We start from the raw sequence: 20789 nt of genomic DNA, 5'->3' as shown, positions 1-20789 counted from the left end.
TACTGGGCCTTGGAAAATTTGCTTCGAGGCCGCAAGGAAACTATATGATGTCAAAAAAAAAGAATAATAATAATATAACTTTATAGGCTATCACAGGCTGTTCTTGTGGTAATAACCTTAAATATGGCTCACGCCCAATAAACTCATTTCTGATTAAAGTAGGTCATTGTACGAGAGGTAACCAGTCTGTCATCACCTTTCAGCATTCAGCAGTACATGAAAAAACATGCATTCTCCTGTGTGTTCTCTCTCGCAACACAATTGTCAATGAAAAAGTGGTCCGCGGGAACCCCTTGCCTTACATTATCAAACACAGTTGTTGTGTGAATGATATATGCATGTAACAATAGGTGTACTATTCTTGGAGACACACACAGTAAATGCAGTGAAAGCACCTGTCCTGTTATGTCCCAAAGGACACAAAGGGACTCAGTTGCACAGTATCTGGGCCATACTGGCCTATTTTACTTCACAGCTCTGTCCAACTGTATTCAGCTAGTGCTGTGTGATGAATTATGTCTTAAAGCTGCTATGTAGAGCATTTTTTAACATCAAATATACCACTGTGAAATGAACCATTCTACCTTGGTATAACAACATCAAACTTTATTAACTTTATTACTTTACTGTAGGGGATAAACATCATTTTAGTAATTCAGTTTTACTTTTACCCTATCCACCATCTGCTATTACCAGAACCTCTGAAAAGTTTAGCTCCTTTTGCTTTTAGATTCCTTTTGGGACAAACAGCGCAACTTTTGTGTTTTGTGCCAGTAAGCAATTATGCAGATTTCCACCAAATTCTATAGTGAAGAGTAGCAGTGGGTGTTAGTCATTTATCAACCAGGACAGTGGTATTCCAAAAGCACCAAAAATATATCTGGCCTCAGTTTACCATTTTATTTATTGTAGTGAGATGTTTCATCAAACCAGCCTTCATCACAGGCTCAGATGAGACTCTATAAATTCAATCCAGAACCTTCCTAGTATCATGAAGGATTATATATTTTTGAGTCTGCCTTCAATGCAGTCAAGCCAAGTGTGAATTTTAGACTTTTAAAGTCTTGCACAAGGAAGTTATAGGTCTAAATGTGGCATATTTACACCATAACAGGTCCTGAAAACTCCTTTGCTCAGCAAAATAACTTAGATTAACTGGTATTAATAAAATATGAAAGTATATGAGACAGCAAAAGCATTTCAACTGAATTAGTCATTGAATCACATTAGTCACTGTGAAATTAGTCAAATGAATTGAAATAAGCACTATGAGCAAGGATGGATGAAATCAGAGATTTCCAACATGAGGAGGCATTCCTTTTACCTGACTGTGCAATGCAGCCTAAGGCAGCCTTGTGGAGCTGGGTGTTGTGCCAAAAGTTGAAATTCATGCAAAAAATGTTTCTGCTGGTGGCATGTCTCCACCTCAATTTCATGCCAGGAAAAATAAAACATAATGGCATTTCCATGGCAAACATTTCACAGAATGACAAAGCATATCAGTAGTGTGTCAGTAGTGTGCTGAGGCTACACTAGATTCATACGCTTTTGATTTGAATGACCTCATGGCTTTCCTTCTATCGCCACCCTCAGGACAAACTTTCTAATTTTATAACTTACAACTGGGAATGTTCTACAAATAATAAAATCACCAGTATGTTGGTTTTTTTCCCATCCAATGCTAGCTGAATGTTTGACTCTTCTTCTTTCCGCATTTGTGCTGGAGGATTATCAGAAGGGAAGTTGTAAATTTGATTCAGCTATGGTGTCCCTAGTTTTTCCTATTAACTCTGCCATTTATCACTGCCAATCAGTGGAAAGGTTCACACAGCACAGTGCATTCATGGCTGTTTTGCAAGTTACTGTACTGAATCTTATCTTCAACCTGCAAGGCAGGACTTGCTTGCCGCCATTCATAGTTGTCACAGAGTATCTTCTTCCATTCACCGCCTGTCATCATCCCTCTCTTTCCTATCTATCACTGTCAGATCAATTTTGATTAAATGCTGCTGTAATCAGAAAATCCCGCTGATCATTTGGTAAAAGCTGTCACTAATTTTCATTGGATCGTCATTCATTGGAATGGTTCCTGTTTTCCACGCTCTGTCCTCCATTCACGTTCCAGTTCTACATCGTACCAGCCAGGCTACAAGAGCACAGACATATTCATAATGACGTGAAATGACAGAACAGACATTTTATCGGCTGCTACTGCCTCTTTTGAGCCTCACTGTCTTGTAAAAAGTACAGCGGATGTTATCATTGTATCTGTATCTCTTGAGAAGGGATTTCAGTGTGATGCTGAGGTTCTTTTCACATTCATACCATATGCTTTTGTACACCATGAGATTAGAATTATCTGTATGTTCTTGTTATTAACAGAAGATGAGTAGTGCACGGCAGTGTTCTGTACATAAGTAAATGAGTTAATCAAAACACAGAATGCCATGATGAGAAAGCCGCTGATTAGAAAAACAAAGTCCCTGGATACCGGTAATGGCTCCCTCATAATTAGTTTCAGTGCCCAGTTTTCCTTAGTGTGCCTCCAAATTCTCTCTTATTACAGTACATTAATTAATAACCAGCTGAGAAGCCCCCGTGCTGTTTTAGGAAAATATGCTCCAGTTTGGCATTTTGACCAGTTCTGTAAATTTCCTGATAGCAGTTTAACTGCCAAGCCAGAAATCCCGACCTCATCATAACAGTCCTCTTCACTTTAAGAACCTTGAATTTTATTATGTTGGATTTTAATATTGCCTATGCTTTGTTTTAAATATTGGAATAGAATCTTAATTGTAATAAATACAGCTTGGTAGAAAAATCATTCAGTCTCATCCAATGTAAAAGTAAATCCCTGTAATCATCATCAATGTTTTTGCTAATTGTGTATACATTTTTGTTTTTTAGAACTATACCAGTGTTATACATGTTCAAACCCCTTGACTATAAATCACATATACATTGCTGTTGCACTTTCCAAAGCATGTCGTAGTGTTGTGGATGTTAGAATGCGTTGTCCTACCTTTCAGGCAAGAATTGGTTTCCATTTATTTCACTAGGGTATGAAAATCAATGTACATACTTTAAACTTGAGTTGGGTAATCTATCACAGTAAGCATTATGTCTGCATTAGTTTTTATCAAAGTTACATTAGTGTTGCATGGTAGACCTATTTTAGCATAAACAATACAATACCAAAGCAGACACAAAGTTTACTGTGATGGATTACCTAACTCACCTAGCAATTTCAAAGTCACTGCAAGTAAATTTCCCTAGCAATTGCAAATGGATGTAAATCAAAAACTATCTGAAAGGTAGGAAAATGCACTCTGGTACGTTCTGGAAAATGATTGGCTGCAATATACGTATTTTTAGTCAGTGAGCTAAAACATTCAAACTCACTGGAATGGTCCTTCAAACCAAACAAGATGTGCAGTGATTTCATATTGCACATCTCCTGCAGGCAAATCCAGTCTGCACTCACTCTCTGTGGATCCTTTACAAAAGCTTACTTTGCTCCAATGTGTCGCTGTTTGTCTTTGCTTCCTCTGTGTTTGTCCTCTCTAGGCTTCTTGGACGCGACCAGACAAATATGAGGTATGGCTACTAAATATGGTAGCCTGACTCTAGTTGTAATAGCCTAAACTTACACAGTAGACCACCCCTTTTTATTGCAGAGCAGAAGTGTTGTCATTCAGCCCACATTTAATGCTCACTACATTTAGTTGTGCACTAAATATGTAGACCATTAGCCACGTAGTACAGTACATTTAATCCATTTAGTTCCAGTACACATTTAGACTTGCCCTATTTACTTGTCCCTGTTTATTTCTGTCGACAAATTCCATCTCGAGACATAGAGACAGTCACAGCAAAGTGGATGTTACATTTTTTTGGCTATGTAGCATGCTGTTATTTCCTGCTGCATGGTCTGGTTAGTTCTCAGACTTTGCTTGATTCGGGAAACAAACTGATTCCTGCATTGGGTTGTTGGTAGGCCAGCAGCTCTACAACCTCACGTAGAAAACACTGTCTGCTCTGCTGAGGGCCAGCCATGGCGCTAACTCACCAAGCTATACTAAATCTTAACAGAGTGGTTTTAAACGGTGTAGCCTACTATCATAAGCCAGGAGTCTGCGTGTTTTTACTTCAAATGCACACTACAGCAGCTGATACCTTCAGTCAGAGGGGGAGTCAAATCACCTGGGGCTACATTTATACAATAGTCTTACTGGGTCAGTTCACCCAAATTACTTGTGGTATATAGCCATTCAGATAGTTTTGGTTTTATTTGTCTAAGTTTTGAGATATCTGTCTCTGACATTTCTGCGTCCACCCCAATAGAATGGAATTCCATTTGTGGTGTGCTCATTTGAGGTACAGACAGTACAGCAATTTCATTATGTCTCTTAGAACACTAGTAACAAGTACTTTTAAGAATCAAACATGCATGTCATGGGACATGATGACAAGTATATTTAATTATAAATCCAAAAAAACTTTTATGCATGAGCTCCCTGCTGTAGTGTTTGATTGGAATGAAACATGCAAATTCTTGGCACTCCACAAAGTAAGAACTACTGTCCTCAGATAGAACTGACAATATAACAAGCTAACTTTACTCACTGCCATACACACACAACAAGGAATTCATTTACCTTCACTGTGAAAATACACATTGAATCCCATGAACCAATGTTAAACCCTTAATAAAAAAGCACATGATAAATGAACTTGTGAAGTTCAGAAAGAGTCTGTGTGCAAGAGTCTTTTGACAACTTGGTTCTTCTAAAAACAATTATATTTGAACAATACAATTTACCTCTGACTGGTTCAAATAATTTCACCAGCCAATGACATAATTCAGTGCTTGAATTGCTACTTCCCTATTTTTGTGAAGTTTATTTCAATTATTGTATCACATGAGTCTGTTTAACACATCCCAGCATGTGACCAGTGTTGTGTCACATGTGACACATTTTTCTACATCTCTGATTATAATTCTTTTCAATGGTCACTACTCGACATTGTCGACTATGAAATTTACACAGAAATTCAACTTTTTACAGTACTGTATGTGGAAAGTAAATACAGTACAGTAGGTGGTTTCATTGTTCCATGATAGTGTTTTCCCTGTAGGTTTTCCTTGCTTTTGTAGACAGTTAGCTATAATTAGTAGATTTTTGCTGTAGTTAAGTATTGCTCTTTGTCAGTAGTTGATTGCCAGTCGAGAAAGGTGTTTGTAGTGCCTTTTACTGTTCCCTTACTGTGCTTCTCACTGGTTTCTCTAAAACTGCTTGTCTCTACAGGGTGAGAGAAGTAAGAGTAGAAATAGTGTGTTTTAACCTGATACAGCAGCTTGAATCTGGCTGTGTAGATAAAACCAATCAAGGCAGTTTCATTATCTATGATGAAGATACCAGTCTTAATATTTTATGTGTCTGAAGATATTGTCAGTGTCTATGGTTCTGCACAGCAGTAAAGATAGAAATGTTACCATGTTAAAGATTTTGATGTAGCCCACCATAGAAAATCAGTTGTTGATGAATGCACTTCTAATAGCACGGCATTGATCAAACTAATCTGTAGTCACGATAATAGTTTTGACCCTGCTTGCATTAGACGCTGGCTGAACTCAGCTCAGTGATAGGCATAAATCATAGGCTGCTAACAAGCAGGCATTATATGATTAGTCACAATGATAAATGTATCCTGAAAGGGGATATTATACTAAAGAGAACTGCAAAGTCTTTAGAAGGCAGCCTGACACTTGATCCAGATCAGGGTCTGATTATAATAACCTGCCTGCTGAATGCCATTGATGTCAGCAGTGCTGAATAGAACATTCAGGCAACCCTCTTTAACCCATAACATCAGGAAAGATCACATGACTTTGTTGCATTTACCACAAATTGGTATTAAGGTTCATCAGTCATTAGTAAATATAGCACTCAAACTAGATCAATGACGAAGCTACTGCAAGTAGCAAATAATGGAGCAAGACATGAACTCTACTGTTTGTCCTTGTTAGCAGCTTGGATATCTTTACAGGGAATTGCAGATAAATTGAATGTTGTGACTTGAAACCAGGGCACCCTGAATGTCAAACATTTTGACTTTAGTTGACAAGGACCATTTGAATGCACCATTAGCTTTAGCAGACTGTTTACTTTCTGGAGGAAGAACAGGTTCACCTTCATATGCCACATTCTGCAAGATGATCCAGCCTCCGAATTGGGAGACAGATAATCATAAGCTGTATTCTAGCTACATTGGCCATTTGAAGACATTGTTGGTTCAGCTTGTCAGGCTCAGTTCTACTTAAGGACCTGCTGCTCTATTTCATCAGCCTAATTGCCCTTTTCCACTGCATAAATCAATAAAAAAAAACCTATAGACGTATGTAAAGTGTAGCTATGGTCACAAGATCTGCTGTTTTTCCCACTTTAGGGACAAATTCCTGGAACTAAATTTGAGGTAATACTAAATGCAAGAACTTTCAGAGGTTGCCAGCAGTGCTGTCAATCTTGATTGGTCAAGCAGATGTGTTGTCACATCACAACAAAGATGACAACAACAAACACAATGGTAGCCACCATTTTATTACAGCATCTGCATCGACTAGGGAAAAGGAAGAACAATGAAGAATGCTTGTTGGACAAATGAAGGTGTCCAGGCCCTCATTTGTAATTAGAGCAAGGAGGCCATTCAGAGGAGCTGGAGTCAGCAATTAGAAAAGAAAAGGTGTACCAGAAGATTTCTCAGTCTGGCAGAAACATGGATACATCACACAGCCAAACAATGCAGGGAAAAAAATTCAAAAGATGACACAAGATTATAGGAAAATTAAGGATCACAATGCGTGCAGCAGGGCAAAATGAAAAATTAGGAAGTAGTTTGACATGCTTCACGCCATTGTGGGCAAACGACCTGCTTGTGCCTACCCCACTTCAGACTAAATGGGAAATAAAGAAACAATATCAGCCCCACTTTTTCTTTGTCGTCTGTCCCACAACAGCTTACTTTCCTCACCTACCAAACAGCACATAAAATGACATAGTTGGTCTTGCTGTTGCTTCTTTAATAAAATATATCGTGGTTTGCAGAAGTTGTTCCAAAGCCTCACAGGTTCTTAGATGTTCAGGTTATGGGAAGCCCCAGGTTACATGTTCTAAAGTTCCTGCAGTGGAAAAGGGCTATAAGCTGAGTCTGTAGTCTATAACCAGTAGGATGATTGTTTTTTGGTCCAGAGTGAAATGTCTCAAAAACTAAAAGGATGGCTGACATCCATGTTACCCACAGGACGAATTGTAATAAATTTGGTGATTCGCTGACTTTTCATCTACTGCCATCGTCAGATCAAAATTCCATTAATAGTTTATGACCAAATTAGTGGCTCTAGACTCTTAGTCTTCTTAATAACTTGGCCTGTTATAATTATTAGATTCTAGTTCATCTCTTAAGTTGACTGCTAACAAACCTTTGCAATTCAAGTTGGAGCTACATGCCCTTTTTGTAATTACCATTATGTTACTGATATGAACCGTTCCCAGTCTGCATGTTGTATTTATAGAAGTCCAGTTTGACATTAATGCAGCATTAACATATTTTTTATAGGGTTAGTAGGGCTGTAGGTGGTGGAGAGGTGCTGAAATATAGAAGCAGCACATATAAAGAGTGAGCTGGGTTTGTTCACTGCATCACTGATTGACACAGCTGCAGCACATCCTGCCTGGCAGTCTCTCCTATATAATGCGTAACATGCGTATTGACAGGTTATGTAACAGAGTGTCAGTTCTGCCCTACAAAGCATAGAAGCAGTGACTACACAAACTGTAAAAAAGCATTTCCATGCCTTCTATTACAAGTCCACCGTTCTAATTAATTTGGTGACAAATCAGAGTGGTATAATTAAAATGATTCATTGGAATTAATGAATAAATCCTGTTCAAAGGTCTGTCTGTTCACTTTTACCTCTGTTGTATCATTAAAGTATTATTCTCCATTAACCTTATCCCTGTTTACATTCCATTAGTGTGCCCAGTGCAGCTTCTTCTTCCTGTGTCACTGCAGTAAGACAAGATTAATGCTGCCCTTTCAAAATGTTCCAGGACACTCCCTCAGATCTTCAGTAAACAGCAGAAATGTTTCTGTCACACCTGCATCCCCCTGCTCTGTAGAGGATAGCACTTCATGCCATAATGCTTATACAACAAATATCATTCAATTATTTATAAAATATAAATGCTGAAGCACCTACAATACCTGAAATATTAATAGTAAATCATGGCAGCTAGAAGGAAGATGTATATCCCCTGTTAGTTTGAATTGTGTGTCGCCCAGAGGCAAGAAAAGCTGTTACTGTATTTTTAACAGCCAGAGTTTTTATAGGGCCTGCTACATGGCTCTTCATTATTGATGTCATTTTTTTTGCCTGCTACCTTCTACAGCATATTTTCAAGAATATATCTCAATTATTGTCCTGGTGGGAAGCTTGCATTTGCTTTTTGGCAATACGCTGTATGTGAAAATGGTCAGATGTAAACATTACTGAGAACAAAGAACAGAGCAGAACACAAAGCACCCAATTTTATGGCCTCATCTTTGTATTTGGTAACATGTACACTACAGATCAAACTAGGTTGCAGTGCATAATTAAAATGGCAAGTGAGGTCATTGGGTGTCCTCAGATGTCAGCTGCGCATCTGTGCTGAGAGCTTGCTCTGAATAAGGCATCCTCAGTGACCCTGCATATCCACAATACAACAGGTTAAATTAAGTAGGCAGGGCAATAAAGGCAACTGAATTTATATTGTTCCATCTGCAACTAGACTGTCTGTAAACCTGCAACTAGACCGGTAAATGGTAGGGACAGTAATCGACATACTGTAGTTAATTGGCCCAGGCCTTGTGCACGCACTGATTTCCTGGCTGATGCAGGGATAGTTTCTCAGTGGCCATGATGTCCACTGTGTTGCTGTTTGTCCATGTGTAAGAGACAGAAAGTTTATTTGACTAGTATATTTTTATTATTTTAAGATTCCCGTCTGTACCTTGGTCATCTGACTTTCCTTTACCAGGGATAATAACATTTACCTTGACTAGAACTTTAATCTTTGTTACATCCACATTGTAAAGGATAAGGCTGGTGTATCTCTATATTTTTCTTATTCAACAAATCCCATGAAAAGATCAAAACCAGCAATGTGTTCAACTTCCCCGTCCTGCCTGTGGCACTCACTTTACAATTAGAAAAATATAGAATAATGCCAGCCTTATCCTTCAATTTTTTTTTCATAAGACACCAACTTCCAATCTGTGCAAGATTCCTCCCAGTTTTTATTCTTTCTTCATTTTTTAGTCCAACAAATATAAAAACTGTCATAAACAAGCTGAGGGAATCACTGAGAGAGTAGCAAGACATAAGTGAGAATAATTACTTTCTCCTCTTCTTTGTAGAGCCTTGATAGAAATATTGTGGTACGCAGCCATGCACGGGTGTCCTCTCTCACCTTGAAAAACATCCAGTTCACGTATGCCGGCCAGTATCTCTGCACCGCCAGCAACTCCATCGGTCAGGACAACCAGCACATGTACCTGGAAGTCCGCTGTAAGTAACCCAACTCTTCCTACACTTGCGCTAATGGTTTATCATTGCTGTCAATGCTCATCACCTTTAGTTTGTAATGTTCTAATTCACTTATAAATGAATGAAGCTAAGATTATTACCAGCTGTTGTTATTGTTTTTACATTTCATCTCACTCTCAGAATGAAATAAATGTATTCCCCAAAATGCTGAACTATTTGTTATAGAAAAAATATTCTTAGTTTTGTGAAATTGAACTCAGAATTGACTTTACTTGTTATTAATTAATGTCAGATGTTAAATAATATTTTTCACATGACCAGAATTGTATTTCACTACACACCCACTACTACACATTTTCAGTGTCAATGTTATACAAATTCATCAATGCTCAGCTAAAGGAGGGACTGAAGTGCTTAAGTCAGGATATAAAGACTAAAAGAATTATTCTCAAGGAAACTTTGTAGCAGGCATACCACTGTCTTTTGTTGGTGCTGAACAGCTACTTGTAGATTGTGAAATATCATTCCTTGACCATGATATATCATCATCGTCTATTGTGTTCAGCGCATTCTAGGAAAAACATTCTGTTGTAATTGATTGAATTGTTTTTGGTTGCCAGACTTTTTCTCAACATGTCTGTTTCTGCTCAGGTAGTGATTTCCACTGTTTCCTCAAAAGACTTTTGACAGCACCCTGAGAACTTTTCTGGGCTTTGTTCATTAACTGTTGATTTTACCTGTAGGCAGAAAAATCAATAGCACTAGCAATATAACAGTAAGAGCAAGAGAGCACGTCTTTCCAATCAAGAAAACCTTGAGACTCATACCCTCTATTTTAACCACAACCTGCCTTGTGGCTGCCTTGCATGTGGAAATTGTTCTCTCAGCATCTTCTACAAGGGATTTCTCCTTGTATGATTGTTTAATGTTGGTGCAAAAGAGCGTCTCTTGACAGAAGATCTCGATTTTTGACAACAAAACCTCGAGCTGGTTTCAGAAAGACAGACTGACAGACTAGACCAGTATTCCAACTTCAGACAGAGTTCTGCGGCCTGTTGCACCAGCTGAAATGAGTTTGACCGTAAGTTCAAGTGTAAAGTCAATACTCACTGCTCGGCTGTAACAGGTTAGTTTCACGCTAAACTTGCTACTTTGTTCATTTTCCCTATCTCTACTTACACTATAATTTAACAGTCATCTGCAATGAAAACATTGTTGCAGAGAGTAAAGTTTCACCCAGTGCATTTTCAGATAAAAAGGGAGAGAAAGACACTACTAAGACAGAAATTAAGAGGCCTACAAGACTATTTTATTAAAATAAGAAAATGTTTGCTATGACGTGTGAAGTAGGTAACATCAGATAAAATGTGTTTGGTCCGTCTAACATTACCTCATTACTAATTCAAGTAATTTATTGATTGCTTCTTGTACTTCAATGTTTTTCACTAACTGTATCACACACAAATATTGTCATAGATAATAACGAATAATAATGAAAATCTTTGGAAAACTTCCATCTTGGCGAAAATATTCTGCTGAAGTTAACACCTTTACAGCTACAAGTTACATGCAACCAAATGGTGCCAGCGGCAATTCCCTTCTTATGTAAAGTGAAGCAACATAAAGTAACTGTACAGCACAAGACTGAGCATGCATGTCAGTGTCATCATGAATGTAAAGAGAAGTGTAAATAGCAAAGGAAATTTTCCTCTGGCTCTTCTAACATTAGTCCCTACCATTTTGGTTTTTATCTGAGTTTTCTCACAACTCTACGTTGTTACTAGCTTGTACAGTGCAACCCAATTTGAATTTGAAATTTGAAGTTATTGCATAAGTTACCACACAATGTTCGAACTAAGCTGCGTTTGAACTTACACACAGCTGGTGTAACAGGCTGCTTGTCATCAGATGCACAAAGCTATCAATGTTAAGTTTTTAAGAGTAAATTAAAACTCATAAACATCAACCTGTTACATTTACTTAGCAATTAATCCTACAGTTTTTAGGAGCATTTAAAAAAATATAAAATCATGGCACTGGATACAAAGAAAGAAATATTGAAAAATCCTAAAACAGAGGAGGAGCTTGTAAAGACCAAAGAAATGTGCCTGAAGATACAGCGTCTGGGCAGTTACCTCTGCTTCTGGGGATAAATGGTGGGCGAGAGAGCAGAGGTTGTTGGGTCAGTGGTACCACTGCGATTTGTTACCATGGAAACAAAAGTCTCAGTTCTGACATAGCCTCGAGGTACAGTGGCTTTTTAAGCTTAAAATGAATTTTGTCTTGTCAAATGAATATGGTCTTTGAGCATCCTAACTCTAAACTAAAATGCTTGTGCAATGATTTGGCCTTTGATTGACAAATGACATGCAACAAACCCTAGTTGGATTTGAACTGTGGGCATTGCGGTCATGTGGTATGTATTAACAGGACAGGACCATCAGGATGTCCAAAATGTTTTTTTAAGATTACAAGAAATGCTGTAAAAATACTTCTAATAATAATACTCTGCACCTGCAAGACTGCCAGGGTCTGTGATGGTACAAAGCATATTGATTGCTAAATTATTTTCTACAAAGTAACTACAATCTGTTTTTTATTAGTTTGGCCTCTGTACTCCAGCACTCTAGATTTCAAATGTGACCATGATGATGAGGTTAGATTGTTTGGAGGTGTTCATATCCATTTAGGGTCAACGGGGTAAGGTTAGTGTGTTTTTGGATGCATTTTCCCATCAGTAACTTAGCATACTCAAAATGCTTGGAAAGATTGGATGTGCATATAATTGAAGCCAAATCGTACTTGATCTCATTTTGAAATCTATCAAATATTACCTTGGTAAAAAAGAAAGATAAATAAAGTCAATGAACGTTTAATTGGATTAAAATGCCCTACTCTCAATGCACGAGCAATTTGCTCAGAGATATAATCACAATGCAGTGTTGATAGAGTTGTTTGAGGGCTTGCAGTTAGCTAGAGTAATCAGCAAGTAATCAGGTAGCTGATTCACTGTTGCCAAGCAATTATCGATAAGAAAAGGTGCTTTGTCTTGAGCACAGCTCTCACTCTCTGTCCTCTCTATCACCACTCTCCCAGTCACACAATGAAGACGTTATCTAGGCAAGGAACTTTCTATCTGCTGCACAGCATGATCCCATTAGCTTAGCTGAGTGTGTCTACATTTGCTGCTGAAGGACTGATAGGAAAGTGTTAATATCTTCTCTGTTTCAGCTCCGGTTTCAGCAGCCAAGGTTTATTTAGCATTAATGTCTAATGAAAACGCTGTTTGAGCTGTTTGAGCTGCAAGCAGGTCACTTCTTATGTACTCATATCTGTCCAATGATCAAAATAGTGCTGGCTGAAGCTATAGCTTATTAGGCCTACCCTTCTCACAATTCAACATTTATGAACAAGCCACTATCCAGACTATAAATACAAGTTATGCACATACTCACATATACAGTATTTAGATACATGCATTTACACACAAGTATACACAATATACACATATCCAGTGTTTTGTCATTCTTTGAATTGTTCTTTTTTGAGATTCTATATATATATATATATATATATATATATATATATATATATATATATATATATATGGGTTTTTTGTAAAATGTTATATATACACTTACTGTTCAATGGACTATTCTTCCACAAAATACTTAATTCCTAAAGGCACACTAATTGTACTGTAGTTATACCTAACCTGCATATGTATGTATATATTCATCACTATGTTTTGTATGTATTTTATGTTGTATGTGACCTACATGAGCACCACTAGCAGGTACATTCCTGTTATTATTTGCACATATATCAATAATCTCACCTAGACCAGGCTAGGAGGCTACAGAAATCAAACAGTGGCACTGCAGAGAGTCAATGAGGCCCAATGGCTGCATTGATAGAAAGAGCGAGAGTCTAATCAGGGCTGCAGGCAATGGAACATCTATTGACTCTGCCTCGTCCATCAATCCCAGCAACAGCACACTGCAGAATTTTCAAGGATCCAAGGTCAGAAGTAAAGCCCTGACAGTGTCAGGGGCCACAGCATTCCACAGCACTCAGGAAGCAAAGCATACTTCAGTGCATTCAGAAGCACTGCTCAGTGATGTGAGCAGGATAGAATAAAAGGCAGCAGGAAACAATGCAGGTACACAGTCATCTCCTGTTATAGCTTCTTACTCCTAAATGATGATGCCAAAAATTGAGGCTTAGGGTGAAGAGTGTTGACCATATGGTATCAATTCAATTAAATGAGCATAACAAAGTTGTTTGCTAAATGGGGCTTGCACTGTATTACACTGCTAACATTCATGTAATGTTATTGATATCTCTACAGGTACCAAATATAGAGCAGTTGTAGTAAGGGGTAGGATCAAATGTTCATCAAACCCAAAAAGAACCAGCTGAGTTTTCTGTTAACTCAATGCTCTTGCTAACTCATGAGTGAGCGCCTATTAGACTTACTGGGTAATACTGTGTGACCTGTGAGACATTGACGTTTTTGTAATTGCTGAGCTGGAGAATCTCTCAGCAAAATATTGCTCTAACCTTTTCTAAAATGGGTAAACAGTGGCAATTTAATGTTCCATAAAACCAGCACAGGTCTTTAAAATTTAAATGGAAACCATAAAAGACCCTGCCTTGAATGTATAGAAGTAAGACAAATACAGCCATTAGACTACACTTAACATTTGTTTACCATTAAGATTGCAGGTTCTGTCAGCATTGCCATGATTGCTCCTGCTGCAGTCGGGAGTGTGTTTTAAATGTCTTTTTGATTACAAAGATTTCTAAATGTAGTATCTCACTGGCAGCCACGATAAGATCTGCTGGAAATGCTGAGAAGAGGAGCTTCAGGGAAGGAAGGAGATATTGTCATCCCACAAATGACTTGCTCCTGCAATAGAAGACTGTGGATTTTTCATAAAGAAATTTTGTGAGAGAGTTTGATAATACATATGTTGTGTATTATAGTGTAAAAAGGATATAGAATCAACAGAACATCTCCTCTTTCCCTGTTCTCACACACTTCTGGAATGAAGAGTTAGCACTGGATTACATTCATATTCCTGTTAGATGAAAATGAGATTGTATTAGCGAACATTTTATTTATATTGGCAAAATGTATGCACAAACCAAAGCATAGTGTAGACTACACAATTTGATAGAGAGATATGAAGCAAAAATCCTCTAGTTGGAACTCATGCTCGACTTCTTTGTTAGCTGTCCCAGATGCTAGGACAGTTTTCAAACATGACTGATTTTATCGCAGCCAAATCCAAGTTATTATGTAGTTTATGCTCCCCCATGTCACCATAACAGTCTGAGACAAAAAAAATGTCTTCTAATGTGAGCAGAACAGCATTTCTGAGATTCTGAAGCATAAACCCTTGCATTTTCCTGTGGTTTCACTCCTTATGCATGGCATCATTCAATCCTGGCCAGATGAACCAGAGTGAAGGAGTAAACATTTCATATTATCAGTAAACAGTTCCAAACATGCCTGTTGTGATGTTTGCCATCTTCATTGCCCTGTGTGTTGCTGCAGATGCTCCAAAGATCCTGGGTCCAGTGACAGTGTACACGTGGGAGGGAAACCCAGCCAACATCAGCTGTGAGGTGGAGGCTCACCCCGTAGCCTCAGTGGTTTGGTTCAGAGACGGCCTCCAGCTGCCCTCTGCCAACACCACCAACATGAAGATCTACAACACACCAACCATCAGCTACCTGGAGGTCTGCTGCACTGTATTGACATACAAAAGCATGGGAGTTAATAGAACACTAAGAGACTGTTTTTGCAATACATTGAAAGTAAAAGTTTTGGCAGGGCATGTCAGCTTTCAGATTTAGATTTCATGTCTACAACAGCTGTAGTTACTTAACAGATAGAGATCAACTATTAGAAGCAATTATAAATAGTTTTGCCATTTCTAATTGAGTCAATGTAGTGGTAATTTAAAAAGGAATTTCCATTTGTTATTCATTCTGATTTGTCAATTACGGTATTCTATGGTCTGTTATTTCTGAAGAGCAGACCACTGCTATGAATAACAGACCGTTGCTATGGACGCAGTTCTGATCATAAACTCTGGAGTCCAATCATATCAATCCAAAGAAAGAAGTCCTGTGGCAAAAAAACATTTTAAAATAATTTTTAAATCAATTAAATTAATAATTGGTGTCAAATTATTGATTTCTTTAGTTAGTATCCATGTAATAAGCGGGATAAGGATGAATCTTACTCCTAAATGATGATAATGATGATGATGATTCTAGACCCCTCCACATCCTGCATAACCCTGTCAGGGTTAATTTCACAATAATGGCTTTACATTATCCCTTACATGACAAACATGTTCAAGTTCTTCATGGGTCTCCTCGGTTCCTAGTAGTATGTTTTTCTAGCCTCTCTCACCTGCAGTGCCTCACCACATGGCCTGGTGTTTCTCAGTGTTTTTGTCTTTTTCTGTCTCTCAGATAACCCCTGATTCTCAGAATGACTTTGGGAGCTACAACTGCACAGCAACCAATGTGATGGGCACTGAGTCCAAGGAGTTCCTTCTTATCCAAGCAGGTTTGTTCACCGAAAATTAAGCATTGCATTTCACTGAAAATGTCTAGTGTTTTTTCAAATTAAACAAAAGTTTAAAGAAAAAGGTAAATATTTTTAAATCCCAAATGGGGTAAGTGGGAAGTGCTGGAGGTTTGATGACTTCACAACCTAGAAATGATGTGACAGCACCTGCCTGGCCAGTCTGTGATGCTTTATGCTAGCAAATACCAAAGAGAAGAAATAGTAAAACAATATAACATTGCTGAGTTTTTTCATTAATGTTATATGATAAATGAATGCCACCTGAACCTCCACCCTCCCACTTCAATCTTTACCTAACCAAAGTCATACTACGCAATATGGATCCAACCACCCACAACGAAATGGTCGTTCTAAGGTCAAGAGCTCAGTAATATAACCAGACGAAAGGCCTGTTAGATGTTACAGATAACATTTTAAAGTAAATTCTAAAGGCAATCAGAAGCCAGTGTAGAGAGCATTGATATGTGAAATATGCATATGAAATCCTAGCAGCAGAGTTTTGAACAAGATGCAGACAATAAAGTGATATTTTACTAATGCCAGTAAATGTGGCATTACAGTAGTAAAGACAAGATGTAATGAATGTATGAATGACAGTTTACGGATTTATTGAGAATTTTCAGATCTTAGAGATGTTTAGGAGTTGATAGAAACAATAATTTATCATAGTTAAGACTTAGTTTAGATATAAGATTGCAACACCAAGTGGTTAATGGGATAGTGATAATGATTACGATCTGTTTTGTTTGTATTTGCAGTAATTGAGGGAAGCTCATCCACTTATGACTGTCCTCGAAACAATTCAGGAAGGTGCTATTTTCTTTGAGACAACTGACAGGGATGTAGCTAAGATATATCTGTGTGTTGCCCACACAGAAATTGAAACTGGTATTACATTTATGTACCAGATGTCCAAAAGGCAGAATATAAATAGAAAATAAAATCAGACCATGCATACGATTGTGATGCACTCCACAGCACAGACAGGTAATGAGCAGAAATTCAAATCGCAGTGGAACTGTTTGTACTGTATTTGGTTTGTGTTAGCTTCATTTGGTATGGAAATTGTTTAGGGCCCATTAGAAGAGGTAGGCCACTTAGGACCTTGTCGAAATACAGTGTAGTTGAATCACTTGTACTAACAACCTTTGTGGCCACTGTGTAATATACTGTAGGCCCTTTTGAGGTGTTTTTTCATCTGCATAACTCATCAGTATGCCTAAAGTGACTCCTTTCAACCATAGCTGGACTAAAGGGTACCAAAAGGAACCCTTCATTTACAGTATGTCCTCACACCTTATTTCCCACATTGATATGTCAATGAGAAAATGTAATATGTAACATGAGGCAAAGAGCTTCTCTAAACAAAGCATTACATACTTATGGCACACAATCCAGAAAAGAATAGGAAGGTTTATCATTACAGTAATCAGTAATTACTGATTACTGGGCCATCATGGAAACAATTTGGTCAGTTTCAGGTGAAACTAGCTAATCAACAGATACTCAGGTAGACTCCTTCCGGAGGTCAGGGCTTATGTAACACAGAGTAGCTTAAATTTCTGAGTTCCCGTTCCATTTTTTCACAATTGAGAATGACTTCCACATGGGAGCCGAAACCTCTTGATTCTGAAAACAGTGTCCAGATGACTACGACTGAAACCTTTTCTACGATAGAGCCAATAACAACAACTGTAGTAGCAGTTGTCAAGCCGGAACACAGGGGCAGCAGTTGGGCCACAACCACAGATCCAGTCTCTGCAGCTCCGGAGGCAGAAATACCTGCTGAAAGCGACAGAAGGAGAAAGGAGAGAAACGAGAAAGCACAAAACTACGGGAGAGAGAAGATGTCGAGTTAGTAACATGCAGTAATGGGATAAAAACGCATACAGATGGAGAGTGAGAGAAGGACAGAGGAAAGAGGTGCATCATGGGAAGTCTCCCGGCAGTCTAGGCCTATAGCAGCATAACTAAAGGATGGTTCAGGGCTCACCCAAGCCAGCCCTAACTATAAGCTTTATCAAAGAGGAAAGTCTGAAGTCTACTCTTAAATGTGGAGATGGTGTCTGCCTCCTGAACCCAAACTGTGACCTGATTCCACAGGAGAGGAGCTTGATAACTGAAGGCTCTGGCTCCCATTCTACTTTTGGAGACTTTAGGAACCACAAGTAACCCTGCATCCTGGGAGCGTAGTGTTCTAGTGGGGTAATAAGGTATTATGAGATCTTTAAGATATGATGGTGCCAGACCATTAAGAGCTTTGTAGGTGAGGAGAAGGATTTTAAATTCTATTCTGGATTTTACAGGGAGCCAGTGCAGAGAAGCTAATATTGGAGAAATATGATCTCTTTTCCTAGTTCTTGTCAGTACACGTGCCGCAGCATTCTGGATCAACTGGAGAGTCTTAAGTGACTTATTTGGGCAGCTGGATAATAAGGAATTGCAGTAGTCCAGCCTAGAAGTAACAAATGCATGCACTAATTTTTCGGCATCATTTTGAGACAGGCTGTGCCTGATTTTTGCAATGTTACGTAGGTGAAAGGCAGTCCTTAAGTTAAAGTTAAAGAGACTCTAGACCAAAATTGAATGGATGGACATAATGCCACACATGCCTTGACATACTGATTACCAGCATTAGGCCCTACCCCTGAAAAAAGAAAAAAGAAGAAAAACTGCATTATAGTGTCCACAGAAGACTACTAAATTGTGTAGACTAGAGGTAAAGCTGTTACATGCCTAAAGTAATTACTTTACATTAATCAAATAGAATCTTGGAAATGACCATTTTTTCAGTGCTTCAGTTGTTTCTTATAGACATTGTAGAGCAATCAACATTGTATACTGTGTATACTGGGAGTTACATGCCATTTGTGAATCATTATATTTTGTATATTTTGTGGGACTCTTTGCATCAGTGCAAGCAGAATGAGCTTTTGAAAAGAAAAAAAAATGTTTTTGACGCTCTGTTGCAGAGGTGCCATCATCACCAGAAATTCAACAAGTGGAACCTTTCTCCAGCACAGCAGAGGTAGAGTTTGAGGAGCCTGACTCTATAGGTGGAGTGCCCATTATCAAGTACAGAGTGGAATGGCGTTTGCCAGGCCAGGATTGGACCAGCAGGGAGTATGATGCTAATGATGGTGAGTCTCCCATCTCTCCTGACAGAAAAGTTCATTGGATGGCTGTTTTGTGCCTCCCCTTGGCTTTCAGCAGCATGTGTAAAAATCTGTACAAAGTCAGTAGATTTACAAACATCTTTTCACAAGAAATCTCATTTTGGGCTTTTTTTAGCATCATATTTTAAACACCTGCTGTGACGTAGATTTCTGCTTGATGTGATTCAGTGTTGAATTAGTCTTTAAGTCCCTGACTCACCACCACTTACCTACATCTCCCCTGAATACCTTGAAAAATATACTTTCAATGAAGCAAAGTGGATGCAAGGGATGTTAAATTCTCTCTTCAGGGTCAGTGTTTTCTGTGGTCTCTTAAGATGCATCACCTGCATCAGCTATACCTTAGTACCTCTTAAGCCATTTTAATCCTTAGCACCCAAATGACGCATCTTTCTTCAAAAGTCATCTCAAAGAAGAAGCTTCTACTCAGACTCCTATGTCTGTTGACAAGTAGCATCCATAAATCAGTTTAGAAATCATGTAAATAATAAGGGTGCTAATAAAAACTTTAGATCTTGCCTCTTAATTATAAGATTTTTGAGTATCAGGATAATCCACTTAATAATAATTGTAATGGTTACAGTGCAAAGTGAGTGACTTTTCATGGTGCAGCTTTCACTAAAATATAATATATTATTAGTTTAGGGTCTATATCTGTAGATTGCATTCCCAACATGAAGGAAATATGGGCCAAAACTGCAGAAAACATTTAGGCTTGCAACAACAGTTAATCCAAACATGACAGTAGCTGATGTCAGGAGGAGAGGTGGAACACAGTGTAGTCTAAATGACAGTCAGCTCAAACACTGACAGGCCCCAGATAATATCCCCATTCCACAGAGGGTTTGTGGCTCTTACAAATCTGGATGGTTCTTGTCCTGTCTGCCACATGGGACGTATCAGTCAGTGGCTGACAGGCTCTGCTGTCAGCTCAAGGCCCAAGAGCCGCCTGTCATGAAAATGTATACACAAAACAAAACACATGCACCAACAGTAAATGTTACCAGAAATATCTCATTCAACCACATCAGCTACTCCACATCTGTTAAATTGATGCCTTTTGAAAACACACATATGCTGAATGGACATTATCTGTTGCACTGTACAGTACATACATTTGTTATAATAATTTTGATTTATAAAATCAGTACTAAAGGTTATTAAGTTATTTAAGCTACTACATGTCAGGGAGGAAGGTTGTACATTGTTACTGATAAAGAATTATCAAGTGGCTGAAATGTGTCAGTAGAAAGGCTATTGAGTTTAACTGTCAATATTGTGAACCAGGGCTGCCATCACAAGTTTGAAAGCAGTACTGCCACATATAGATACCACACCCATAGCTGTGGGTCCATATATAGATATCTACATCTGCAGTGTGCACATACATGAGGCTACAAGTCAAAAGTTAAAG

General features: G+C 38.3%; 1 protein-coding gene across 17 annotated transcripts in view; it reads left to right on the top strand.

Annotated features, from left to right (window-relative positions):
- The window catches only part of ncam1a (neural cell adhesion molecule 1a), a 246876-nt gene that overhangs the window by 185455 nt on the left and 40632 nt on the right, over nt 1-20789 (top strand). For 9 of the 17 annotated variants that reach the window (XM_044221768.1, XM_044221767.1, XM_044221766.1 and 6 more), the window contains 5 exons: nt 3568-3597; nt 9460-9610; nt 15153-15337; nt 16082-16178; nt 19172-19339. In XM_044221768.1, the coding sequence (XP_044077703.1) occupies nt 3568-3597; nt 9460-9610; nt 15153-15337; nt 16082-16178; nt 19172-19339 (631 nt within the window). The remainder of the gene's footprint in view (nt 1-3567; nt 3598-9459; nt 9611-15152; nt 15338-16081; nt 16179-19171; nt 19340-20789) is intronic. The other 8 variants (XM_044221769.1, XM_044221775.1, XM_044221774.1 and 5 more) reach the window with 1 other exon arrangement.

Source organism: Siniperca chuatsi, linkage group LG14 (genome assembly GCF_020085105.1).
Source record: "Siniperca chuatsi isolate FFG_IHB_CAS linkage group LG14, ASM2008510v1, whole genome shotgun sequence".
Taxonomy (NCBI): domain Eukaryota; kingdom Metazoa; phylum Chordata; class Actinopteri; order Centrarchiformes; family Sinipercidae; genus Siniperca; species Siniperca chuatsi.
Note: the sequence above shows the minus strand (reverse complement) of the source record. Positions and strands in the feature narration are given on the sequence as shown.